The 27,694-nt window shown below is 40.4% G+C and overlaps 1 protein-coding gene across 11 annotated transcripts in view; it reads left to right on the top strand.

Moving 5' to 3' along the window:
* The window catches only part of N4BP2 (NEDD4 binding protein 2), a 44,539-nt gene continuing 17,658 nt past the window's right edge, over positions 814-27,694 (top strand). For 3 of the 11 annotated variants that reach the window (XM_021394372.1, XM_021394362.1, XM_021394373.1), the window contains exons 1-11: positions 960-1,160; positions 1,560-2,371; positions 9,729-9,843; positions 10,132-10,314; positions 16,002-16,327; positions 18,008-19,220; positions 20,075-20,199; positions 21,372-21,460; positions 22,276-22,352; positions 23,625-23,780; positions 24,947-27,261. In XM_021394372.1, the coding sequence (XP_021250047.1) occupies positions 16,123-16,327; positions 18,008-19,220; positions 20,075-20,199; positions 21,372-21,460; positions 22,276-22,352; positions 23,625-23,780; positions 24,947-27,261 (4,180 nt within the window). In that variant the 5' untranslated portion in view covers positions 960-1,160; positions 1,560-2,371; positions 9,729-9,843; positions 10,132-10,314; positions 16,002-16,122. The other 8 variants (XM_021394367.1, XM_021394364.1, XM_021394370.1 and 5 more) reach the window with 8 other exon arrangements.

Here is a 27,694-nt window from a genome sequence, read left to right as displayed (position 1 = left end):
GAGGCAGTTGGACTTAGCATAATGAAAGCCTTCCTCTTCCTCTTTCTGACAACCTTAAAAATATAGACACAGTCATTAGACTGGAATCTATGTGACCTGTTTTTCCTAACGTATGATTAACACTTTACCAGCATCACACCCTGAAAGAGAAAAGATTTTGTTTCTGATATTTGTCCAGGCACCGAACAAATGAAGTAAGGAAACAGTTCCCTGTGTGTGCATGAAGCCATTGCTGGACACTAGACATATGCACACAAATGCTGATTGATGTTTTTCTTCCATGATTCTGGACATTTCCAATACCACGGTATTGAGTAATTTTTTATTTTATCGTGAGTCATGGCAAGAGAGTACTTTTTTTGAAACTTAGCAGCACATCCTATGGATGAATATGTATGTACATATTGTAGTACAAATGTGAAAGTTTGCCCTTTATTTATTCAAATACTGCATACCATATAACTGTGAGATAAGCACTGATACTGCAAAGTGATAGGCAAGTTAACAATGACTTAAGTCAATCTAATTCCCTGAGAATTAAATGTTTTGAATACTTTTTTTTCTCCACTATTTTTTTAAACGTTACTTGTATTGCATAATATACACGAGCCTACATTTAAACAAAATAAAATAGCTTCTCAGGTGCAGCCCTATCAAACAGACAGCACTTGGAGACTGTGATCCCTACAAGCAACAGAGAAGTCACTGAGAGCCCTTCTGCAGGTTCTGCAAGAAGACCCCATGGGATCCCCATGCATGATTATTTCATGGTAAAACACTTATTTTTTGCACCTGGCTGTTCCTTCTGGACCTTGCAGTTGAAGTTACGGCTGTAAGGCACGCAGGGCCTATGGGCAGCGGGAACCTAAGGCCATGGAGGAAGCAGCCGGGCGGTGGGACTGACTTCTCGACGAGGTGTTCCATTAGCGGCGCTTTAATGTAAGTGGTCTTCTAAAGGCAGTTCTTGTTCCCCTCCGTGACAGAGGAAAGGGCAAATGGGGATCGGAGATGCCACCTTCTCCGAATGGGATGAATCACAATGGAAGGGATCTGTGGGCCGGCAGACGGTCTCACAGCTTGGGGGAAGTGATGGTTCTCGCCTTTCGCGGGAGAGGCCTCGCCGCTTCATCTCACGGGGAGGAGCAGAGCGCGGCCCGCAGGTGCCTTCCCAGGGACAAAGCGGTGTGTGGGAGGCACAAAGGGACGTGAGAAACACCCATCTGCGGCCTGGAGGGGCAGGAAGGGGCCGAGGCCCTGTCCGCTCTGCAGGCCTGCGGTCATGGCAAGGGCTCCGGGAACAGCGGTGGGGAAGCCTTTCAACCAAGTGGTTGTTCCATTGTATTTTAATGAGTGTTTGTTGAACGCGAAATTATGTAAAATCAGGCAGGTTTCTCCAGCAGAACCTCCTGAATTTCTTTGAGGAGTTTTGCCCCTTGCATTGACGCATTCAAACCCCGGGTGCCCCGGTGACTTTGCAGAAGTTCTGATTTAAGAGCTGCTCATCGCCACCCCCGCCTGTTTTCAGCTTCCCATCATCTCCCATTGTCCATCTCCCCTAGATGCACCTTGCCTGCTGCAAGTAATGAAACCCTCTGGAACACGCACTCCTCTTCTTGCCCGGTGCCTGCAATCACAGATGCCAGACGCAACCAGCTGCTCCATCTCTGCCAAACCTGCGGCTTTCTGGCACCGCTTCTCCTCCAGGATCTCAGGACTCTCCTGCTGGGGCCTTACAAATCGCGAAGTAAACCAGACATCGGAAACTAAACATTTGCTTTCTTTTTAATGAGACACTTGAAACTTCTGTCACCACACGGTGCATAGGTGTAACTCTCCTGCCGTTCTCAGCTTCTTCCCTCTCCCACTGTTTGGTAAGCCCACCCACCTCCCCACTGTGCCGAAGGTCGTATTTCGGTACGTTTTGGGAAGCACGGAATCGTCCTTTCCAGAGGTTAACACGAAAGCCGTTTAACGCCCAGTTCTATCACCAGTCACGTGAAAAAGGCACCAAGTGCCGCCTCCCGAGCACAAGAGCTGCAGGGCTGCCTTCATCCCTCAGGAGTGAACCTCCCACAGCTGACCCCCGCGGGGCCGCCCCTCAGCGCCGGGCCCCGCAGACCGTGCCAGCCCGCCTGGGACACGCGGGGCGGTGCTGCGGGCCCGGCAGGACGGGGCGGGGCGGCACGGAGCCTCCTCCCGGCTGTTCTTCCCCGGCCGGACGGAGAGCGGCACTGTGTCCCCGCGGCGCTCTCTGCGCGGCCTCCCCCCTCTCCCCTGCCGCCAACGAGCAGCTCCCCCCGTTCCAGCGGCCGACAGAAGCGAGCGAGCCGAGCGGCGGGAGGTAAAGACTGGCGGAGTCCGGCACGAAGCGGTGAGGCTGGGGAGGAGCCTCGCCCTCCCCCTGTTCCCGATAGGGCAGGGCTCCTGAAATGGCGGAGGCCGCCAGCGAGCGGCGGCCGTTGGGACGCGTCCCCGGCTCAGTCGGGCCCCGGTGGTTCCTGCTGCTTCCCCGCGTGGCGGCGGAGGTGGGGAAGGACACCTTTCCTTCCTTGGGAAGGAAGGGAGGCGACGGGGCCGGTGCTGCGGGGCCGGGTCCGGCCGTGCGTCGCTGGCGCTGTGGGCCGCCCCTGCGCGGGGAAGGGGACGGCTCTGGGCCGCCCGGAGGGGGGTGGTGGCGATAATGACCCGGGGCCGCTGCTCCGGGAGCTTGGGTCTGCCCGGCCTGCGGGCCTCGCTCTGCCTGCCTTCACGTGCTGCTGGAGGAAGGGCTTCGTCCGTCTGTCCCAGCCAAACCGCGTGCGGTGCGTTTTAAGGCCTTACATGTGTTTTTCGAGAGTTGAATCCACCCCGTACAAAAGGAAATAACAAACATTGTAGTACTTGAATGGATTATTTGTTTTGAACAGCCTGAAGCGTGCTGACCACGTGGTTATTGAAGATGCAACCTTAGTAGTGTGGTGATCTCGAGTGTTTTGGATGTGGTCTACGGTTCTGATGCAGTGCTATGAGGAGCCCAGCTTAAGCGGCAGGAAGAAGTGCAGTTTTTCCGTATGTTACTGTTCTCAGTGCTTGTTCTAAACAGCTGAGAACAGTCTGACTCAGAGATGCCTCAAACATTTTAACACAAACTCTTGAGTTTGTTTCTCAAACCCCCTATGTAGCTTTCAGTAGGGTCATGCAGTTAAGAAGATGAGAATGATTCATGGAGAGAGCTTAAGCACAAATCCTCCCAAAGCATTTTGGGGAAGATTTCAGGTAAACAGAAAGAACGAGGAAGTTAAATAAGTTACCCTTCATCCATTTCAAGCTACTCCTCATAAGCCTGAAGCAAATTACAGAAAGGCGGAGGGAAATCAAGGGTGACATACGTTTGTAATAGCAGTTACAGTCCTGATTCAGTTGGGATACAGTCACCATTAGGAAGGCAGGGCTAGTCTGTGTCATGTGTTAACAGCACTTTAAAGTTCCAGTAGTTTGTGTTGTAGACTGTGCCCATGTGAAAAGCCTGTAAAGGTAATACAGCAATATTGAGCACATCTTAAAAATCCTTTCATTTCTTCTTTATAGGCTTTCTCCTGTTGTTTGATTTTATTTATTTATTAAATGTGAAATTTCCCTTAAAAAAAAAAAAGAGAAAAAACCTCCCACTGTTTCATTTACATAAGAGCATTTCAGCTGGGAAAGCGCTGGTGTGGGAGGGACGTGAGGTTCTTGGTGTTTTGGATGTGAGGTGTAGTAGAGCATGACAGAAATGTTAACCTGAGTATGAATTTTGGGAACATCCATGGCACATTTACAGGTGTTTTAATTTATGGCATGGATGGATCCTTACCCATGACCTGCTCTGTTTTACAAAACATGGTTTTGTTGTCTTGAATCAGTGTACACTGCATTAATGTGCATGGAACGGGGGCTTAGGCAGGTGGTTGTTCTGATGCATTTCAGGGCCTGTTGTCTTTGACTGTGTTGATCTGTAGCTAAATGGCTGAAATAACCAGTTTTATTATTTTACACAGAATTTTCTATACATTAATTTACAGCTGATAAAAGTTGCAGAATTATTTATTCTTGAGCTTTAGGAAGTTGCTGCCATCATCTCTTCTACGGTATCTCTACTACTGTAAAAATACCAGTAGGGAGTTAATTAGTCTTCAGTTAACTGGCTCTCATGATTAAATACGGCCATACATTGGTATTTTCTCTCAGCAGTGCTTGTGGAAGAGGTTAGGTTTTCCAGCTGTTTCTACTCATGGTTCTACTGGGAATTTAGATCTACTGGAAGGTTGACTTATGTTACCAATCCATGATACCAATCTCAGATATTGTCTGTGTTAGCTCAAGTGACCACTAAAAACTATTTAAATCGACCTGACACTTTTTGCAGTCACAAAAGCTGAACTCATAAGTACTACTTCCTGAAGGTAAATTGCTAGGTTTAAGTCTGTCAAGTAAGTAGTGACAGTGACTTGGAGGCTGTAAGCTTTTCGTTGATGTAGGTGCACAAGGATGAGGTCATCTATCTGTGGGTTTACAGCAAGCTGAAATAGCTTTTGTCTTTTTTAATAACTATGTAATGGCTGCATATGCATTGTGTTCAGCTGGCCTGGTGGCATCACAAACGGAAGCACATTAGAATGTAAGAAGTAGATATAATTGTACTGATAGAGCTATGTAGTGTAATTTCCAGCTTAGAACCTGATGGGCTGAATTTCTTTTTCCCTAGAAAATATTTGGGATACCTACAGGGATAATCTATTCTCATTCCTATCTTGCTTTCCTAACGTGGTTTGGTTTTTTGCTTCCTTTTTTAACTTGTAATTGCATGGTGTAATCAGTGTTCAGCCTGTTATGTGTCACTGTAGTATGTTCTTGTTTGGGAATTTTTTTTTTTTTTTGAGTGGTGCTCGTGTTGCTGTTGTTTGTGGACCACCAGCTAATTTCATAAGCTGTTTTATGTCTTTTTCCAGCCTGGCTAATCAGCTTCCTTATTTAGACTGCTGTTTTGAAGCCACTTTTTACTGGATGTTACTTGGTGAAAAATCTGGGTGATGCTCCAGCACAGTTTGTGCTTTGAGGTTCTGGCAGTCATGATCTCACGTGTTGCCTGTTCTTTCAAGTGCTTTTTGCAGACCTGAACGTATCTTCGTTTTGCTTTTGTATTTGAGCTCATTCTGAGGTCCAAAAACTTCTCATGGTTCAGCTTTATCCCAGTGTGCAACAAAGTGTCATATGGAGTCACAGGACTGGAAACTGTTGTAGACTTGCTTGGCTGCCGCACCTGGGGCTCGCCAGGGCACCGGGCGGTATCTATCACTGTCTTGAAAGACTTGAGCTGACCCCAGGTGCTGTAGAAAGTTGACTGGATTGAGTTGTTCTGTGTAGCAAATGCAAGGGAAAGTTGTGGAGCTGAGAAGCCTTTGTATGTGGAAGCACCAGAACCTGGTGACATCGCAGAAGATGTTAGGTGCCTGCATAGGTCTGGAGATCCATGCTCTGGAACCTCAGTCCTTTCCTTCATGTCAATTTAGAGTTCTAGCAACAACTAAAAGTAGGAAGTAAACCTATTTTCCTTTGCATCAACAGCTAAAGCAAGTCAGCGTTTAGGGGAGTAGCATTTACATTTATTACCAGTCCTGACTGCTGCCTGTGCATAAAACCAAATAAGTGTTCTTTAAATATTCTGCTTTTATTTCCTCCATGTGCCACCTGCGTGTATGCGGCCATAATAATAAGTACCACCTGTGATCTTCAGTAATACTTGTTTCCAACATCTTCTCATGTGGAGGGAACCAATCTTTATCGTAGCTGCTGCCCTTTTGTTGTTTTTCTAAACACTAAAATAAATGCCCATCTTTTGGTCAGGCCTCAGTCAAGATCCTCATGAGGAATGGAAGCAGTAATGTAGGAGACTGCATTAATGTTCGGGTTAACCTGATTAGGAGAGTCTTGCTCAGCTTTAATTTGTTTATTTTCCTTTTTTTTCACCTTATTTTTTAAAAATTAGCCTCAAATACTTTGTGCATTACACCGTCTTAGCTTCTTAGTTATAAATTGCAACTCCAGTAAAATCTAAAAAATTACAAGCCATTTCCAGCAATTCAGGGAGATGCCAGGTCTTGAAGTACAAGTTCTGGCCAGTGCTGTCTGTATGAAGCAATTCAGGGAAAAGTATGAAAGTACAGCCGGAGATGTGTCTGAGTAAATTCGGTAGTGCTGAAGAACTGTAATTTTATGGTGGTGTTACCTTGATTGACTGCCCTTCAACCTGACTTTGGGAATGTCTCTGGAAGCACGAAGGAGTTGCAGTATGATCTGGCAGGAGTTTCAATTTCTCTTTCCAAATGCTCCCTCTCGCTATTTTGTAACATGGAATAGGAATGCAGTCCTAAGCAATGCTAACTGTGGAAGCCCCAACATAGCCTCTAGTCACACTAGTTCCAGCCTTTCACCTTGCTCTTCGTCCTGGGCACTGCTAACCTTAAAGTGGCCAAGAGTGGGTATTTGGAGGGACGTTTTGCAGATACTGTCATTATTGTCTTGAGAAACAGATGACCAACCTAAACAAGACAACAGCTGCCTGCTACTTTTCTAGCCTGTCAGGCTGCATATTTGCACCCTCTGTAACCTCAAGACCCCTTGTTTTTGCCACGTCCCAAGCTTTGAGCCTTTGCCTACAACTAGAAGAAGTTGCTTGGGGTATAGCAAAGTGTGTGTGTCATGGGGGGGGGACATGTTAGTGAGAACACCCTAGGATTATATGCAATTTCCTTATCTGGGTTATAGTGACGGTGTTCAACTGCTACAAATCTGATTTCATCTGGAGAAAAACCCTGGTAACAGGAGGAAGATAAGTGAAAAGGAGCATGAACAAGTAGTTCTTAATGAGCAGACAGGATGCAGGAGGAAATCTTGCTGGTAGCTATGTATGTCCCATCTCTCCTTACACTACCTTGTTGCTTTGATCACGCGCACTTAGCAGGAGACCTGCCTGTGCTCATTGGGCAGGGGCCTCTCTCAAGATCAGTGTCCTGGCTCCAGAGCACACAGTGGGATGGGCCGTTTGACAGCGCTGTTGCAGATGGAGCACCAGTCAACTGCTGCTGTGGGTGAACATCTCCCTCCTCTCAGTGTGCCACGTGGAGAAAGGCTCTTGAGTCCATCTTAATGAACAGGGGTCCTTTCTTCTAAAAATTGTTTCCTTCATAATGACCTGTGTTGGATAAGTCTGTGCAGATTTTGAATCATGGAATCACAGAATGGCTTGGGTTGGAAGGGACCTCACAGCCCACCCAGTTCCACCCCCCTGCCATAAGCAGGGCTGCCACCCACCAGATCAGGCTGCCCAGGGCCTCATCCAACCAGGCCTTGAAGGCCTCCAGGACGGGACATCCACAGCTTGTCTGGGCAGCCCGTGCCAGCACCTCTCCATCCTCTGAGTAAAGAATTTCTTCCTTATATCTAACCTAAATTTCCCCTCTTTTAGTTTAAAGCCATTCCACTTGTGCTATAACAATCAGACCCTTTAAAAAGTTGGTCCCACTCCTGCTAAGCTCCCTTTAAGTACTGGAATGCCGCAGTGAGGTCTACTTGGAGATTTTTCCAGGCTGAACAAGCCCAGTTCCGTCAACCTTTCCCCATAAGAGAGGCGCTCCAACCCTTCATCTTTGTGGCCCTTCTCTGGACCTGTTCCAATGGCTTCACATCTTTTGTGTGTTGGGAACCCAGGGTCTGTATGCAGCACTCTTGATGGGGACTTACAAAGGCAGAATAGAGGGGGGACAATCACCTTTCTCACCCTACTGGCCACCTCTCTTTTGCTGCAGCCCAGGATACAGTATTTTGGACTTTGTATTCAATGTTTCTTACTCAAAATGGGATGTATCTGTGGAACAGGCCGTACAGAGCAGGCTGCATGAAGCAGGTGCATCAAGATGAGTAAGTCAAAGTCTAGCACTCTGACAGATTTTCATGTGAAAAGGAGGACCTGCTTTAAAACTGTTGGATTAGACAGAGCCCTCTGAACACATGGTGAAAATAATGCTAAGTGGGAGAAGGAAAAGAGCAGAAAAGATCCTCAAAGTGTTTTTAAAAGCGCTTTGGTCTCTGGATGGATATAGAGTTCTGACATTAAATAGCAAGGGGTTTGAGGGGTCTGCTTTGTTACTGGCTGCCCTGAGAAATAAAGGAATGCAAAAGGCTCCCAAATGGACTCTGTTGCTACTCTTAGGCTCATAAAGAAAAATCTGCTGGGAGGTGTTTCTTTCTCTTCTTCCCTTTTCTATCCTGTGGACAGGGGGCAGAACTTCAAAATGAAATTCTTCATGTTCTGTAAATAGAAGTAGAGAATACAATGGTTGGACTTGATTAGCCACGCTTTTTCTGTTGTGCTTATGCTTAAGTACTTACTTGTTTTGCTTCATTTAGGAGAGTTAAAAATACAGAAAACAAAAGTGAACAAATGTGGAAATAACCTTTGCATTTTAATGTATTTATTAGCAGCACCTAATAGAAAAAGAGGAAATGTAAGTAACGGAAATAGTGTGGTGTTACACTGCTATTTGATACACTTCGACCTTTTTGTTCTGTTTCTAAACTGATTTTCTCTTTAGAGCTGAAATGTTCTGTAAAATTGTAGAATGGCTTTTCAGACTTCCTAGGATGTTTTTTTGTAGTTTTGTGCAAATCTAGTGAAACCCTGTGTTTGAGAGTGGCGTGAATAGCATTCTCTGCCTGCAACCTGCCCTTTGTTTTGTAAATTTGGATCCTGTTTATAAAGTGGATGCTTATGTTGGAGAGGTCTTTGTTTCTGAGGAGGATTCTTAATGCTTTGGGGCAGTGGAATGTGTTCAGATGCAAAATGGGAGGGAGGTCTGTTTCCCAGTCTCTTGAGGACTCTTATAAAATAATTGGGCCAACAACCTGTCATATTAGGAGCATGACAGAATATTTGTTTAGATTTCTTTATCTGGTTCACATATGCATGCTTGTATTTTTTTCTTTTTATTTGATAGATGTGGTTAGGAAACTGATCTCTAGGCTAATATGTACACAGGAGCTTAGGCTTTGAATATACCTAATGTCTTCAGTGAAACACAGTGGTTTAGGAATTTTCAGCTACTTTGAAGAGTAGACATAGTGTTTTCATAAAATCATCGAATGACTTGGGTTGGAAGGGACCCCAAAGATGATCCGGTTCCAGCCCTCTGCCCTGGGCAAGTTTGCCAGCCATGAAATCAGACAGTATTATCACATTACCCAGGGCCTCATCCAACCCAGCCTTGAATGCCTCCAGGGATGGGGCATCCACAGTCTCTCTAGGCAACCTGTTTCAGTGCTTCATAGAATCATAGAATGGCCTGGGTTGAAAAGGACCTCAAAAATCATCGAGTCTCAACCCCCCTGCCAAGTGCAGGGTCGCCAACCACTAGACCAGGCTGCCCAGAGCCACGTCCAGTCTGGCCTTGAACGCCTCCAGGGATGGGGCATCCACAACCTCTCTGGGCAACCTGTTCCAGTGTGTCACCACCCTCTGTGTGGAAAAACTTCCTCCTAATATCTAACCTACATCTCCCCAGTCTCAATTTAAGACCATTCCCCCTTGGTCTTAAACTTGAGCGCCTCACCACTCTCTTGGTGAGAAATTTTTCCCTGACATCTTTTAGCGTTGGTGGAATATTACAAAATGATGATGTGCCTAAAAGTGACGTGTTCTGTTTTTGTTGCACTAGGTTTTTGTTGCCTAATTCCTCACACGATGGAATGAAGTTTTTCTGGACGAGCGTGGATATATAAACATTATCAAGATGGTTAAGAACTGTGGTGAAGAACCAAGAGGAATGATGAGTAAGGAAACTTGCTTTTGTTCCAAGTTCATTCTGCTGTCATTATGCTATTTCCTTATCTGATGTATGCCATTCTTTTAGGTGAGAAATAAGGAGCTGAAGTCAACTTAGCAGAGCTTATACTTGAACTCAACTTAGCATGTTGTGTACTCCATCAGTAAAATGTTAGCCACGCTTAATCTATTTAAAAAAAAAAAAGTATTGCTTGGTGTTGAAATGTACCTTAAAGTTGCATGGTCTGTGAGCAAAATATTGATTTTAATTTGTGTTCTGATCATTCTTTTGTCAGGAGGAAGCACCCGCTTCTACCCAATTCTACTGACATCCAACTTATATATTTGACAGTATGGTTTCCTGACTGAAAAGTATATTACGTATTTTTTCTGAACTCCAAATCTGTATTAGATATGCCATCAGTGCTGGTTTTGGAAAGATGAAAAGGGACCCACTGCTGGGCAATGAAGCTGAAAATGTAAGTTCTATGCCAATATTGTTTTATTTGAATTCAAATACAATCTTTTCTTTCAGTTTTCAGAATGTTAGTATATATATGTATGTTTTTTTTAAAAACCAGAAGATTCAGTGAACATTACATAATAAATAATTTATGTGGTTTGAAATTCAAAATTCTTTTTGGAAATAAAACTTAAAACCAACCTTATATATATAATTTTTAATGTGTATGGAGTTAAATTCCTTAAATTGATGAGAAAAGCTTAAAAACATATCCAAATGAGCAGCTTTAGTCATATTCATTCAAAATTGCATTGTGCCAAAGCTGGAAGCTTCCTTTGGCATTAGGAAAGGAGGAGAGGTAATACCGATAGCTTATTTGTTATTGAAAACGAGGCTGTATTAGCAATTACTTCTGATCATAAGTGAAATGTTTAGATCTATTAAAAATCATGTTGATTTTTGGAGAGTCTTAGGGATTTTTGTTTTCCTAAAATTTTTGTTTGGATGGTTTTAAGGGTTTTGAATTCTTTGGATTGTGTCTTTATAAAAAGAGTATATTTTGATTTTTTTTTTTTAAGAAAAATTTAGTTTGACTGCAGTTACAGTTTGATCCACCTGTGTTGGAGTGTGGCTTTCACCCTAAAATGTCTGTTCTGCCTAAGAATCTGCCACTAAAATGTTCATTATAAGCTTTGTTTCAATTTTCTCAGTCCTTCTATAGGTTGTTTACTCACCTGCATTATAGGAACTTAGTGATTATAGGACTTAAATGGTTTAAATGCTGTGATTTCCAGATATATTTGCTGCCATTTAACTGGAATTCACCCTTAATTTATGTGAAATTAATTGATGAACATTTTGTACTGTAAACAGTCCGTGTAAGATTTCAAGTTTTTGCCGTGGCAGGCTGTTGTGAAGCAAGTGCTGACCATGTTGAAAGGCTGATATCTTCCTTGCAATAATCTCTTTCTTCTCTCTTCTAAACTGCTACTTTTGCACTAGCAATTACAATGTTGGTAGGCTTCAAGGCTGTGATGGGTTTTTTTTCCGTAAAACATTTCCAGTCATTGTCTTTCACTAAGTAACTTCTTTCCTCTTTTTTTTTTAATTCTGTCAGGATGACTGATATGGTATTAGTTTGATTTAGTTATTTGTTTATTTAATCTCTTTTAGTGCTCTCTACAGTTAAAGACAGTATGTTGAAAACATGCTTAGTGTCGTCAACCTACCTTCCTAATGTGAGGAGTCTGACTTGGTTGGCTACTATATTCCTGCTATTTTGGATTATTTTTTCCTATTAGTACTCGTGAAAATAAAATTGAACCTTTTGAAACACATGTCTGCAAGGGAATTCCTTTGCAGGAGTTAGAGCAACTTAAATTCACTCTGTGTTGTTGAGGATTTTCTCATATTTTCCTGGGACTGGGAAAGGTTATCAATTTTAGAATGAGTGTGGAGTTAAAAACGGAGAGAGAGAGGAAAAAAAAAAAAAAGCATGCCTTTCCTCTTCTGCAGAGTTGTATTTATTGGAAACATTGCTTGTGTTACGTTTGTTCTCCTAGAGAATTACAAATACATTCTTAAAACTATGATAAGGGCTGCTCCAAATGTAATGCCTCCTATTTTATTATGTTGGCCCACAACGTCAGAGATGGATTATGGTGGTATGGCAGTAGAGGTTGAACCTTCCCACCAATATTCCATTACATCCGTGTGACAGATGGCAGCAGAGGGGCAGTCTGACAAAATGGTGGCTGACATGGAAGCGTGTATGAAGCAAAGGTGTGTCTTTCAGTTCCTCCATGTGGAAAAATTTGCACACGTTGACATTTGTCAACACTTGCTGAACGTTTTTGGGGACTGAACAGTGAATGTGAGCAAAGTGAGGCAGTGAGTGGTGCGTTTCAGCGGTAGTTACAGTGATGTGAAAGACAAACCATGTTCTAGATGGCCATGCACAGCTGTCAAGCTGCGAGATGAAGAGCATCTCGATCAACTCATCTGCATGAATTGGCTGGTGGTGGTGATTCTGAAAAGTAGTGTTTTGTAGCTGAGAATTTTCCATATCAAACAGTGTTATTATGCTCCCTGTATCTGTAATTTCCATGGAAATAAATAGGAGGCAATACTTTTGGAGCAACCTACATAGTTTAAGAAACCGTTGCTATTCCTTTTCTTGGAAAGAAATATTGAGAGTTGCTACGTAGAGTTGGGAATAAGACTTGAGAGTCTGGTCCAAACCATTGCTGGGCAAGGTTTGCTTCTTCTCTGCAGTTTCTTGTTCCAACTGTAAAACAGAAAAGACAAAGGTGTGTTGTGACATTGGTGCTTGCCTGTTTTGGCAGTTACGGCCTTGCCTGTATTGACTGCTGATCTTTGTGTGCCTCTGCTCCTGATGCTGTCTGATTGATCCACCCAGCTCCTTAGGGTAGAAGTACTGGAACAGGCAACATTGCTTGTAAACTGTGATTTAAAAATAAATTCTGCCCATTTGGAAAGATAATGACATTAAAGCACCCTGACTTGATGGGTCTATGGCATCTTCTTTTCTAGGTTAGGTTATTAGGGTTTGTAAATCATACTATCTTGTAGAAAATACCAGACACTCTTCCATTCTCTCTATCACTCTTCTATTCTCTCTTCCATTTATGAGGTTGCTTAATAAAGAAGGTAATTTTCATACAGTCAGGTTTTTGTACGCATTTGTGGTAGCTGAATGACAGTGGGAGGAGATGCTTAGTATCAGTAGATGTGTATTTCTGAAAAACTATGAGTTGGGAGGGGTGCTCGAGGGTTTTTGTCTTAGTTTGGTTTTTGTAAAGGTGAAGCTGAGGCTGCCACAGGAGTACTGTTTTTCATCAGTGCTGAAATGAAAGAGCTATTTGCTCTAATTGGATATGAGTGGAATAGAGGTACCCAGAGCTACCTAGTGAACCACCAGCAGGCAGCCTCTGCTTCATCTCTGAAATCCCCTTTCACTGTGTTGAGTGCAGCCCTGCTCTTCTAAATTATGTTGTTACAACTCCATTTTCATCCTGGGGAGAAAAGCCCCCATCCACAGCAAAACTACAAATTGATTTGTAGTACGTTAGCCAAAACCAACAAATGGAGCTGACCCGTAAGTCTGGCTCGAGTTGTTCAAAATGATTTCCCCTTTTTCAGTAAACTAGCTTTCAAAAAGAGAAACTTGAATATCTGAAAAGCCAGGTCCCTAGATAAAATCCTCTTTAAAGTTCAGGGCATGTTCCTATCAGCAAGCGGGCAATTCTTCCTTTCAGCTTAGTGTAGTAGTGTCATGTCTTGTGTAATGCAATTCAGTGTGCTTTGTGTGTGTGCAGTCATCTGTTTTTATATACTTCTGTCATGCTTGGTAATATCAAGAGGAAGCATTGCCCAGGAGTCTGTTGAGGAATTACATTGAGAATTTGGGTGTAAACAAAGGAGAATCTGTCAAAATATCTGTCTGTGATGCTGGCCATGATAACCTTATTTTTGCATTCTTTTAATTTCACAGTAATAATATTAAGGATTTGTAGTAACACACTGACAGGATTTCTTGATCCTTTGACCATGGTATCAACAGCTTACCTTAAACGTGGAGATTAAGATCACAGCTGATACAAACAAAATCTCTTGTTATGAATCTGTTCTGTGTAGTGTGCTAATTGGGGGAAGAAGTAATGCTGGTGGAATGATGAAAATGAAGAAAATGATGAGAGGTGTGTGATTAATTGGCATAAACAGTTTATTTCCCGATTTAGATTCGTGCAGATTGAAGCGTATGGCTTTGTTAGAATGCCTAGAGTAACACATCATAATATGTAGTATGATACACAACCTAATGCAGGAAATATGTTGGGAAGGCCTAGCTGAAGAGCATGGACTGTTCATTACAGGGGACTTAAAATGAAACATCAGTAACAGAGAGCTGTGCTTAAAGGCTGTTGGTGTGCAGTAATGTCAAGGTGCATGAATAGCTTTCTCCCTTGCAGGAACTTTTCTTTCACTGAACTAGTTTTAGCGAGGAGCATTTTCTAGCACAGGCACCTTCTGTGAAGGTATGTCTCAGCCTGTTTTACTGCCTGGAGTGTGAATCAAAAAGAAAAACAAGTTTGAAAACCGTGACTTTTTCTTTAATTGTTTTGCTTGTTTTTTGTTTTTTTTCTTTAAGAGCAAAGGGTAGCTAACGTGTAAGGACAGAGAGAAATCAGGAGTGTAGTGAGGAACCTCAAAAAACAGCTGCGATTGACCTCAGTCTGTCTAGCATTCATCTTCCATGGTCGCATCTCCTTTATGTTTGGAACTCTGCCTCTTTTTCCTGAGTATTGCTTTTCTCATTGCACCTTTCACAATTTTGTGACTTTGTCCTTGTTTCAGACATCCCTCTTATTTCTGTAGCTGAAGTCCATAAACATAGAAGAAACTCCTGGTATCCTGAAGTTTGTTTTTCTTATATACATTCTTACAACTTGAGAGATAACAGTCTATCTCCTTTTAAATATTTAGTTACTGGAAGAGATTGCTGGAGAGTAATGGAGAAGTGTTGTCCAAAACTGGTATTGATTTGGCTTTGTCATCTGTATGGTAGTAATCCAGTGAGGAAAGGCGAAGCGCATCTGGAAGTTTATCTGCACGTGTTAAATTGGTCATTGCTGGCAAAATAATCTTGATATAGAATTAGATATTCTGTGGCCTGTTCACAGCTGTAACCACTGGATACTTTGCTGTAATTTACTTCAGATTCTCAGCTGCAACAAAGTTTGCTAGTCTATCAAATAATTTGTTATAAAAATGATGATTTTTTGAGCTTTGCTAGAACACAACAGAACTTTAGCATTATTTGACATAAAGAAAAAAACTAAGATCGCACTATACTTTGTGTTTGTACTTCAGTTAAGAATTGCTTTCTTCTACAGAGGACTAGTGCAATAATTGCAGTTATTATTGATGCCATAACATTTTAACTGGAAGTATTCAAAGGCTTCATGGGCAGGACATTAGCCTCTTCTCACTTTATGGCTCATAAAGCTGCAAAATATTTTTAGAAGCTTAAAACAAACAAACAAACGCACACAAAAACCCACAAAGTTGCTGAGGTATGGAAGGCACCTCTGGACGTCATGGTTCAATGTACCTGCTCAATCGGTGTCACCTAGAGTAGGTTGCTCAGAGCCATGTACAGGCAGGTTTTGAGAATCTCCAAAGATGGGGACGCTGCAACCTCTTTGAGCAATATTTTCTTGTACTTGAATACAGAAAAACCTCAACTGTTTATCCTTAAAAATATTTGAAACAGAAAAAATAGTCATGCTCTGAAGTACTTCTGAAAGATTTGGAAACGTCTGTCTTTCAGTAGTTTTGTTTAAAAAAATAAATAATTTGAATTTTTAACAGAATATAAACTTTCCATAATGTTAGCTGGTCATCAGTACATGTTAGCAGAGGAGTACTTGTGAACAGTCTGCTTTGCACAGATAGCTTCCTTTATTGTCCTTTCTTCCAGGCACAGATTGGATAGCTAGTTAGTTGGAGAATAAGACTGCTATTTTGCTGTCAACCATTTGAAAAGAAGAAAGGCACCCTTGTGAAAAGTGCTTTTCTGGATGCTTAAGTCTTTTTTTGGTGTTTTAGCTATCTTAACAGGGGATGTGGAAATGTGACTGTATTTTCAATTTTTTTTTTTTGTTGTTCTCTTCTTTCCAGGTCTGCTACTCCTATTGTGTGCATCCTGGTTATGAGAGTTTTCTTGTGACTTCTGAGCTTGGTACTGTTGATCTCATGGGAACAAAATAAAACAAAAAGCAACCTGATTTTGATAAACAAAATGCCACGGAGAAGGAAAATTGGTGGGAGTCCTTCTCGAAAGACTGGAGCTGCTGCTGTTGTATCCCTGGGGGACCCAAGCCTCTCAGTGTCACAAGCAGCCTACACTGTCAATAAGGAAGAGCTCTTCAACAGCATGTCAGAAATGTTTTCTGACTTAGATCCTAGTGTGGTTTATATGGTTCTCTCTGAATGTGATTTTAAAGGTAAATACAGCATATTTGTCATTCAACTTTGTTCCATATGCGGTCGGTTCTTAACTAGGGAAACTCCAAAGAAGTTGATGTGGGAGTTGCAAATGTATTTGTGAGTCTAGTTTTTAATGAGTAGGTGAGTCATAGTATTTTAAAATTTTATAGCTCTCTCCATTCAAGATTCTCAAAGTTTGATGATGTTTGTGGGACACTAGTAGTGTGCAGTAGCAATATGCTTTAAAAAACAGAGATAAACAGTTTAACTGGCTTGTTCTGAGACACAGAGCAGGCAGCAGTAGAGTTGTGGGGGAAACTATTTCCAATTAGTTTCTATGCCATATCTGCTGGATGCGTAAACTGTTCCTGTGGGAGGGTATGCTATTTTCTAGGATGATTTTTTTTTTTTAAGACAGCAGTACAGTATGTGATCCTGGCAACATTTGATTTTACTTCAAATATTTGCATTGAGCTTTTGTTTTACTTTCTATTTTGCACTGTCATCTTGTCATATCTAGAGAGGATTAGTTTTTGCAGGATAAATTCTGTTTTTTATGTTGAATTTTCTGCAGCCTCACTTGGACTGTGTTTCTCCCCCTGTATTCTGCTGAACTGCTTACCCACCTCTCCTGTCACTCTTTTCATTTTCGTGTCTGTGCCCAGTCCTTCCCATGCTTCATGGTTTTGAAATTTTCTTACATACAAGCTCATTAGCTTGTAATAAAAATAATGGGTAAGATGCTGGATAACAACATCTGAGTTGTTTGGGCAGGGAAGAAGTCATATGTGGAGTGTGTTAATCAGGCTGTGATTAGCTGAGATTTGTCTAAGAGTATTTGTAAATAAGATTGGTATTTTTCATGTGTATGAAAGCTATGTAGCCATCTTCTTTTATTACTGTTTCTACCTTTCCAAAATTGTACAGAGTTTTTAATGTAATAGGTCATTCATGTTGGTTATTTATTCCTTTAAAATTGGAATTGATGGAGTTATTGATTCATGCTTTAAAGTCTAATAAGTTTTACCTTTATGAAAGTGACAACTTTGTCTAGAAGTTTTTTGGAGAATTCAGTAAACAAGCTTAAGTTCATTATGATGTGGGGTTTTTTTCCTACATTGTACTTCAGAGAAATAGAAGCTTAGTTTTAGCACTCCAGTGCTGCTTGTGCTAGCTTTTCATTTTTGGTCACGTTATTCGTAGGCAGCTGATATTCCGTTTAGTGACTTCACAGAGGTTTAATGTAGATACTGAAATTTCTTGTCTATTATGACATTTTCATTTGGACTTAGCCATAATGAAAGTAATTTTTATACTTGTATCTCTTCAGTTCTCTATAGTGTCATTTCACACCATTTCACTTAGATGATTTAGATTAGAAATAAGTATTCATTTAAACATCCAGATCTGTTTTTTTTCAGTTAAACTTAGTCATTTTTATACATGATTTCCTTTAGTCATTTTAATACATAATATTATTATTTTGGAATATCTCTGTATTCCGTTCTGTTTTTTTACCTCCAATGAGAAACAGATGGTGAGGATTGCAGAAGGTATGTTATCAGATGAATTTGTGAACTTCGTTGTTATCTATTTACTTCTGGTAAATACTACTTAAGTAAAAAAAAAAACTATATTCACATCAGCCTCTGTTTCTTCAGTTGACCATGGTTAATTTTGTTAATGTTATTTAACAGTAGAAAGTGCTATGGATTATCTGTTAGAGCTGTCCACCCATGCTGAAGGAGCAGCATCTTCAAAAATCTCAGATTTTGATTCAGTAGCATCGTCACTAGCTCTTGTTAATCAGCGGAGATCTGTTGCAAATGAAGGGATATGGGAAAGTACTGCAAAACACTGTAATTCTGAAGAAGAAAAAGAAATGGTCTTATCGCCTGACATGCAGCTGACTGAAGAACTGGATTCCTTAATAGAAAATGCTTTTCAGAGATGCAGCTTGAGTGACGAATTGCCTAATTCTGCAAATGACCAAATTGTATGCGAACGTGATGGCTCTAAGGAATTTCCTGAGTGGGAAGAATCAGATTTGGGTCGCGATGTTCTGCTTTTACCACAGCAAATAGGGACAAATAATGAGGTTTTAGAAAACTGCTGTTCTCAACTACCAGTGAATCAGCTGAGCATCCAGACAAGCTCACCAGCTGCATTGGACGCTTTTGCACAAGCACTGGGAGATTCTGATTTGTCAAAAGAACATGTTCACCATCATATAGTTTCAGAAGCCTATAAACAATCAAATGGAGAAATGCCATGTGGAAATTCTAATCGGGCACAGCATAATGTTTCAGATCATAAAAGTACAACTGTGGCTTCCGGCAAGTCTACCCAAAGAACTCTAGAACTTGGAGTAGTTATCACTGAAGAACCTAAATCACAGTGCCTGCAACAGCACAGAGAGTTAATGACTGCCTCTTACAGCCACAGCACTTCTCTTCCAGAGGCGTATGTCTCCCTTGAAAAACCCAGTTTCAAAACGCCAAAACTTAAAGATTTTCAGCATCCTGAGCAGAGTTATAGCTTAAATTTGTCTACACCATCATGTCAGACTCAACAACAGTGGAACCTTATGGCTCCTGTGTTTTATCCATCCAGTGGAAATCACAGCTTTGTAACTCCAGTGGCTGTTGGTCCAGGGCAGTGGAAACCTATTTCAGACTATAGGACTTTGGAAAAAGGACTGGTTTTTTCTTCTCCAGCGGTTCCAAATGCCTGGGATAGCAGCCCTTCTCTGAAGGTATGGGAAAATCAAGATAGAAACTCAAAATTGAACCTCTCGCAAGCACAGCAGCCACCTGTTTGTCACATGATGAGAAAAAAGATGCACCTTGTAGGTCAAGTACTTGTTCTTCTCAGAGGTGTTCCGGGATCAGGAAAATCATATTTGGCAAGGTAGAACATCTATATTGTGAGCTTATGAAAGAAGTTGCTTAATTGTCTAAAAGATGTAGTGCAGGCAAAGACCGTTTTCTGACATTTGTAAATAGCTGTGATTAAACCTTAATTGTCCTGCTGTGTTTAATACATGGTACATACAACAACACGAGTAATAATTACTGGAGAGAGAGCAAAATTATTTACAGCTCCTTGACCTCTAGTGGAAAGAAAACTAGGAGGAAGTAGCTTTAACTTCTGTCACTGGTCTGAGGTCTGGAATGGAGTTTTATGCCAACAGAGAGTTATCACATTAGTATTTAAGTCTATTGTGTTCATCCAGTTCCAATCAGTTTCAAATGTTTCCCTCCAGTAACATGGATGGAAATATACAAGCTCTGCAGCAGGTAGGAATTCTCCTGCTGTTGAAATTCTTTTGAAAAAAATATGTGCGAGTAGTACGTGTCGAGGTTGAACGTTTTATTTCTTTTCTGGCTCTCCAAAAGTCCAGTTTGTGCTTACTCTCCTCTGTCTGGCATCTGAAATATTTGATGCAAGTAAGACTGCATGTGTATTTGTCCATATGAAAGTATGGACACAAGGTATAGATGGAAAAAATTTTCTCTGGTTTCTTTAAATGAGACTTGTAGGGAACCTGTATCAGCTGTTTTCCCTAGATATCTGCAGCATTTGGAAAAGGAGGGAAATTACTACAGTTCATCTTTGCCAAAAGGGTGACTTTTCCCTTACCTAAATTTGCTGCTTCTGTTTCTGGTTTGGGGCAAGAAATTGATTACATGTACGTATGATAATAAGTAGCAGGGCTGGGGAGCAGAAGAGAATAAAACTACTTACTACTTCATCTTTCACAGGATGATGCTAGAGGATAACCCAAGTGGAGTTATTCTTAGTACTGATGACTACTTTCATAAATGTGGACAATACCGTTATGATGCTGATTTCTTAGGGGAAGCACACGACTGGAACAGGAAACGAGGTGAGAAATGAATAATGGACTAGCTTACTTGTTTACCTTTCAGTGCCTGTGTGCTGTTTAAGAAGTTGCCTGTCTTATAATGCTTGTGTCACAGGATCAGCATTTACTTCATCTTAAGGTTAATTTTTATTATGTGTGGTTGAAGAATATGAGCACAAACTCAGATATCATCTGTTCATTGTGTGTTTTGCAACTGAGAATACCAGCGTCTTTGTCAAAAGATTATTTTGTCCTCAGATCTTGTAATGGTATGTATTTTGGTATCTGTCCCATTTCTGGAGTGGTATCTCCTGGGAATATTTCTTCTGAGATTAAGATGAGCGAATATGGACACATGCAATAAGTAATGAGAACGTTGATACAAATAACATCTACACGGATACTTTCCTACTGTTTTTTTTTCTCTTGAGCATTAATTTGCTGTCGAATTTAAAACATTTATAAGAACAAGACAGAAATGGCTGTTTTTTTATAATTGGTATATTTTTTTGACAGTGGCTCCCACTAAGTTCTTCTAGAAACAGCTCTTTTAAAGCTTTTCTTTTCTAAATTTCAATCATGATCACTTCTATACTGCCAAAAGTTATAACCTGTGTAAAAATGGGCTAATAAGAGAGATGGGATTTGACAATAACTTTGCAACAATATGTCTGAACAACCATAGCTACAGAAATTTGGTGCTGTATCTCAAAGCTAGTAATTCTGAACATTTTATTGCTGTGTATGAAAAAATTAAAATAATTGTTTTGACTTTTCATATCTTATGCAGTTTACAGAGTGGACTAATCTTAAGACTGTTATAAAGCCAAGAATTTTGTATGCAACAAAGAAGTCCACTTTAAGGTGATCATGTAGTTTTTTTTTAGTTTGATTTACTGATTGATTAGTCATCCTTCTGCATTTTACATCTGAATTTTCATTCCTTGATTATCATACGTTTATTAATTCAAAAGAATAATGTCATAACTCAGTAGCTGTACAAATGAGGGGGGGATTGCTTGAATAAGAGGGCCTTGGAACAGATCGGTCAAGCTGTGCAAGAGTACGTAGTAATTAATCATTATGGATTATCTAGTCTAAAATTATTACATATATAGAGAATAGTGTAATGTCTAGTCTATTATAATGAAATTAACTATATAACATTTTTTTTGTACATGTGTGTCTTTCAGCCAAAGAAGCATTTGAGATGAGAATCTCTCCTATAATCATAGACAACACAAACATACAAGCATGGGAGATGAAGCCTTATGTTACTTTGGTTAGTATTGTGATTGATCCATGTGAAAAGAGACTGTTGACCCTTTTGTTGACGTATGTTTTAAAATGAGACTCATTCTCAATCTAGCTATTGTGTCACAAGGAAGTCTGGAGTCATAGAAATGTTACATGAAATGTTATTACCCAACATCATGTTTCGCACGTGCCTGCATATTGAGCTGACCTGGTTTCCAAGCGACAAATCCAAGTGTTTTGTACTTAGGAGCAAAAATGTATTTTGTGGGGGAAACTAGATTCTGTTCCTTTTCTACATGATCAGATAAACAGCAAGTTACTTTTTTAATGTAATCTGCGCTAATGAGAATAGAGCATGTTAATGACCATTTACTTGCTGCCTGCTCAAGTTTCCCAGATGTCAGGAAGGCTGTCTGCTGTAGCTACGTTAGCGTGACTGAACTTCTTGTTTGGAACTGGCGTGCACCTGGCCAGCTCTGAATGTAAGCAGTGAGCTTTTCTCTGCAAGAGACTGTGTAAATGCACACGTACCATGTCTGGAAAGACAAGATGCTGAGCAATCTTGACTCAGAGGAGGTACAACTTTTAAAGTAGGTTCTTTATTTAGTTATTTATTTTTACTGTGACCATGGCACACATGTAATTTTGCACTATGTTGAAAACAACAAACCTCCATATATCTAATCAGAAGTGAATCTATGAAAGAAAATGTTATTCCACATATTTAAATGGTTTTGAAAAATACAAAAAACAACTTTAAAAAAGCAGTCTATGCATGTCGTATGTTCTTCATACATGGCTGATAAGTTCTTTGTTTTATTTTTTGTCTCTTTTATTCAGGCCCAGCAGTTCAAATACAAAGTCATGTTTCGAGAGCCAGACACATGGTGGAAGTTTAAGCCAAAAGAACTTGAAAGGTAAGAATGTAAGGGAAATTTTCACGTTAGGTTACAAATTTAAACAAGTTGGAGCTTGGGAACTTTGTTTACATGAAATAAGCTTAAGAAAAACAAACAAACAAACTTTGGGATGATCAAGCACTGAAGGAGGTTTCCCAGAGAGTCTGTGGACCCTCAGTTATTGGGTACCTTCAATATGTTACAGCCTATTCTGGCTGAAAAGAAGTTTGAACTATGTGACCTCCAAAGGTTCCTTTCACTTTAAATTATTCTGTGATTTCATAATATGTGTTGTCATCTGAATTTGCATGCTTAGCTTAAAGTTGACCAATCTTCATGGGAGGTGAAGAATGTTATCTTCTTTCCCAAAATAGAGCTTAAACATGAGATAGTTTAGTAGAAATCAAGGACCATCTGTGCCTTGTTGACTGGCAGTGTCTTGTCATGTTAAAGGACAGGAGCTCCTTGATCCTAAGCCTAGATGAGGCTGTGGAGTCTCTCGACCTGAGAGGAGCTCTGGGTGGTTCAGTAACCCAACACCCATTGGTTGCTGGGCAACCTTCAACATAAATACTGGCTCTTGGTCCTTGCAAACTTCATTTTCAGAAGGCAGGAGCAAATGGGAATCATTTTGGAATAAACTATGGTTAGATCAAAGGAAGGAAAGTCCTGCCTTCTTATGGTGCTAAAGATCAATTGGGATTTTCTCCTTTACCTTCAATTCCTTTTTGCTGCCATTGGCAGGTCTCACTTGTGCTAGGTGGAGGTGCTGAGAACACGTTGCTAACTGGTGTTTGACAAAGTTGGTGAAAATGCAGGACCCCAGGAATGTGTCCAGAATAATAAGTTAATAGGTTTTGCTTCAAGACTCAAGGAGTTGTTAGCTTAGAAAAGTCAGAGAAGGAAGGCTGAATTCAGAAATCTTCCTTACCCAGTTTGACCTCCTGTATCACTATCTAGATCTGATGTGGTGTGTTTCTGATGCTTATCTGTAGACAACATGTTACTTGTATGGTTTTAGATTTTAGTATTAAGCAAAACATCCTCTTGCAGAATAGGGACACCAGGTGAGGTGGAGAGAAGTCAAGCGGAGCAGGAATTTGTTTGAGGCTCCCTGTTTTGAATGCCTTGGCACACTAATACAGTAAGAATTGCTATTTCAGCTTTTGTCCTGACCCTCTGAGTTCTCTAGTTAGTCTTTCTGTAACCACAAATTATTCCCTTCTCTTAGTCTATTCTACTATACAGATATGAAATGCTTCTTTTTCATTTTTTTTTTTAAATCCACAGGCGGAATATTCATGGGGTATCTAAAGAAAAGATCAAGAGAATGTTGGAGCAATATGAACGTTGCCTTACTGTTAACTCAATCTTGGATTCTTCTGTCCCTGAAAAATCAGAAGTTGCTGCTTGGAGTGAAGATCCTTGTCAGGAGGAGAGTCATAGGTTAGATTCTTTTACTGGATTTGTAGCTTAAAAAAGAAAGGCTTAAAAAAAAAACTTTATAGCAGCGGGGCCTGGGTGTTGTTGAACACCAAATGCATTCCGAAGATCAGGTAAACAATAGAAAAGGAAATACACTACAGCTGGTTTTTTTTGAGTTTTTTTTTTTAAATTTTTAGGAATTACAAGATTTCTAGAAATGAACAGTCAAGTGATCTAGCCAGCAACTAGATGCTCGTTGAAAATCTCTCAGTATAGCTGCGTTACTTTTCAGTAAACCAATCTTGGTTAACTTGTGTTCTCTTACCTTAAAAATGTGCTGTTGGATGTATACTGTAAATAGAAAAACGCTTGAAATCTATAAAATGATTTTCAGAAGAATGCAGTCCTGAATATGAGCAAGCTACAGTTTGAGCTTCTGTGTTGGTGTAAGATAATATGTTGTGCAATGGTAATGAATTACCTACTTGCTCTCGAATATATGTAGAATTGTCTAGATTTATGCTAGTTGTATACACAGATTATTTTGTAGTGGCCAACCTGAATAATGCTCAATATGCATCGTCACAATGCATGGGAAATCTTATTTTATTCTTTTTTTTCTTTGTGCTTAATAAATTTGAAATCAAGTAGGGACTGATAATTAATGGAGAGTAGTTTATTCTGAAAAGCGGTATGATGTGAAATGGCAGATCCCTTTGTAGTTAATTTCTGGACTTTTTTGTTTAGTATCAAACACTCAGGAGAGAGCAGCAGTTGTTAAATAAAAAAATAGCTACCAGGTTTGCAGATACAAAGGAGGAAACGTGTGGTAACAAAGTGCTCCAGTACATAACAGAATGGTGGTAACTGGGGAAGATAGGTTCCTGGAAAAGTATTCCTAGCCACTTTGGTGAACTAAAAAAAGGTTACTTACCAAAGAAAGCTCTGCTTTGTTTAGCTCATTGTTTTTTATAATGAGGTATTGAGGTTTGTCTTAAGTGATATTAAATTTGTTTTCTTTTCACTAAGATTCATCAGCTGGATGATTTAACTGTCCTAAATGATGGCTTATGATCTGTAGTTTTGACAGTATTGAAGAGTAAAGCCAAAATTAAAAATGTGGACAAGGACAAGTGCTTAAAGAAAGTTTGAAGTAGGTTTGTCTTTCATTCCAATTTGTCTTTCAGAGAAAGGGAGGCACATTCTGATAAAAAGGAAAACAAACCTTATGCTTCTGATTTGGAGCCTCTTAATTTAACTGAAGATGGTAAACCCCTTTCCAGTTCTTCTCTAACTTCACAAAGTAATTGTGCTCCTGAAAGTTATCAGAAAGAGGTAAAAGAAACGGAAAATAACTCAGTGGATCACAGTACTGAGAACAGCACTGTTCAAGATGACTTAGATGTTGATTTGTCAAGCTGTGTAGAGAGAGAACTGCCCTTGGATAAAAAGGAAGAAAAAGGAGAAAGAATGGAAGAAATTACCGAAACAGAAATGGATGAGATTGATGTGATCACAAGTGAAGAAACTGTATGCCTGCACAGAGGAGGAGCTGAGAAACAAAGTAATAACGACATTCTCAAAGTTCAGACTGAAATTGAACAAAACAATGAAAGAGGTACAGAGTCAGATTCAACACAAAGGAGTAACTTAGTAGAACCAAGCAGCTCAACTATGGAGGCATCAGGAAAACCAGAGCTGCTGAACTTTCTGGGTGACTGGCCTGTACAACAAACAATGGGACAGAGAGTCAAAAGATCTAGAAGGCTAGAAAAATCTTCCCTGAAGAGTGATAGGGAAGGTAAAACTCCCAGTCAGCATTCTGAATTAGGTAAAGAGCAAGCTGGCCTACCTGATACCTGTACTGTTGTGAAAGACCAGGAAGGAGAAAATACAACCTCTAGCTGTTTCTCTGTTAGTTCAGATAAAGTTGCACCAGACCTGCAAATGGTGGGACATTGGCCAGTATCATTAGAACAGCGACAACAAAGGTCAAGGAGAATGAGAAAGACAAGTTTAAGTCAGTCTGATGAAGGTAGAAATACTGAAGGTGATGTTAAGAGAAGTGCTCTTGACACTGTAGATGTGCTTCATGGGACACCTGTGGATACTGTAGAGCAACAGGATGCGAAAGAGTTGCATTTTCACCAACCTGAAATGGTAGGTAGTGAAACAGTCACTGAGAAAAAAACCCAGCAAAATAAGAGAATAAGGAAACATCACAAATTAGCTCTCACTTTTACAAACAACAATTTTCCCCACTCCAAGGAAGAGGAACAGTTGTCTATGCCTAATTCTGCAGAAGAGAAACAAGATGCATGCTCATGTAAACAGATAAGTAGCCATTCGCAAACCGAATCTCATGATTTTGCTTGCCTGTGGAGATTAGAAAATAAAATGCTTTTTCCGGAGACTGTCAAAGTATTGCATGGTAGACTAGATGGCTTTAAACCCAAAGACATGGATAATGCCTCAGGTTCTCAGGAAAAAATACCTTATCGAGTGATGTATGATAAAAGTACATTTGTGGAAGAAAGTGAACTTATTGATATTGATGAGACCGAAAAGCTAAATATGCTGTGTAAGCTCTTTGATTCATTTTCAACTGAAGCTGTGAAAGATCTATATGAAAGATGTAACAAAGACATAAATTGGGCCACTGGTCTACTCTTAGACTCTGATGAAAAGTTAAACAAAGATGTTGACACTGAATGCTTTCAAGTAAAAGAAGCTGAGCCAGTTGTTTCAGACTTTGATTTCAAGGAAAATATGAACTATGATGAGAATCCTGAAAATTACACACACACAGAGCAAATCACTGGGGCTAGTGATGTTTCTGATCCTTTAGAAGACAAGAACTCATCAGTCAGTGTTGTGGAAAGTAGAGCTACCAAGACAATTGTGACAGATGCTGATGTGTCTGGCTCATTTACTGATGTCCTGTTGAATGATTCAGTGGAACTGAAAAATTCCAGTGATGCAGCTCCTCGAGACGATGCAGGCAGCCCAGCAGCAGGTGTCACTGAGCAGTCTGTTTCTGGAATGCAGAAGATGGAGTCTGTGAATCCAGTTGAAGAAGTGATGAATAAGCTACCCGTCTCACAAGTTCATGTAGGTTTATACGTACCAGTAACTTTATCTCATGCTCTTAAAACAACTACCAATTCAAAATTAAGTACTGAAAGTGACAGTAACTCTTCAGAAAACAATGTGGAAAATGCCAAAGGGATGCCTTTGTTACTGGAAATGGATGATGTACCTCTGATAGATTCTAGGAATGATAAAGAACTGGAGACTGATAAAGAAAACCTGGGGAGTTCCAGGGAGATCAGAGGTAAAGAGGAAAGTGGAACTTTGAGCAGGAATGAAGATAAGGCCAAGATACAAAGCCCTTCACCAGTATCGTCTACAGCCTTTGGTATAGATAGCCTAGAACTAACGTTACCTCCTGAACTGGCTCTCCAGTTGAAAGAAATATTTGGGCCTGTTGGCATTGATGGAGGTAAGAGCATAATTATTTCCATATTTTCATGAGGGAAAATGTTTGGTTAAGAAAACTGTTCTTCCTTTGTGCTTTTTTTCCTTTGTGCTTGATTGTTTTAGAATATATTTGCACAGTTCCTCATGATACTCTTGTTTGCTTTTGTTGATCTAAAAATGGAACTGAACAAAGCATGGTGTAAAACATAAATCCAATAGTGTTACTTTCTAATTGTGTCTTTTTATACGCATACTTTAAAAGCCTAAAAAAATATATTGGTTTATTTGCCTTTTGAGCCACTGGCCTTTGGGGAATATTGTGATGATGAGGAAGATGTGCACGATAACTGGTTAGAAAAAAACGAAGAAGGGGGAAAAGGCTTTAGGTATTAGCTAAACTTGTGGATATGAGTGGTTTAAAGAGAAAATGAAGTAAGTCTGTACTTAGATAAAAA

Source organism: Numida meleagris, chromosome 4 (assembly GCF_002078875.1).
Source record: "Numida meleagris isolate 19003 breed g44 Domestic line chromosome 4, NumMel1.0, whole genome shotgun sequence".
NCBI lineage: Eukaryota > Metazoa > Chordata > Aves > Galliformes > Numididae > Numida > Numida meleagris.
Note: the sequence above shows the minus strand (reverse complement) of the source record. Positions and strands in the feature narration are given on the sequence as shown.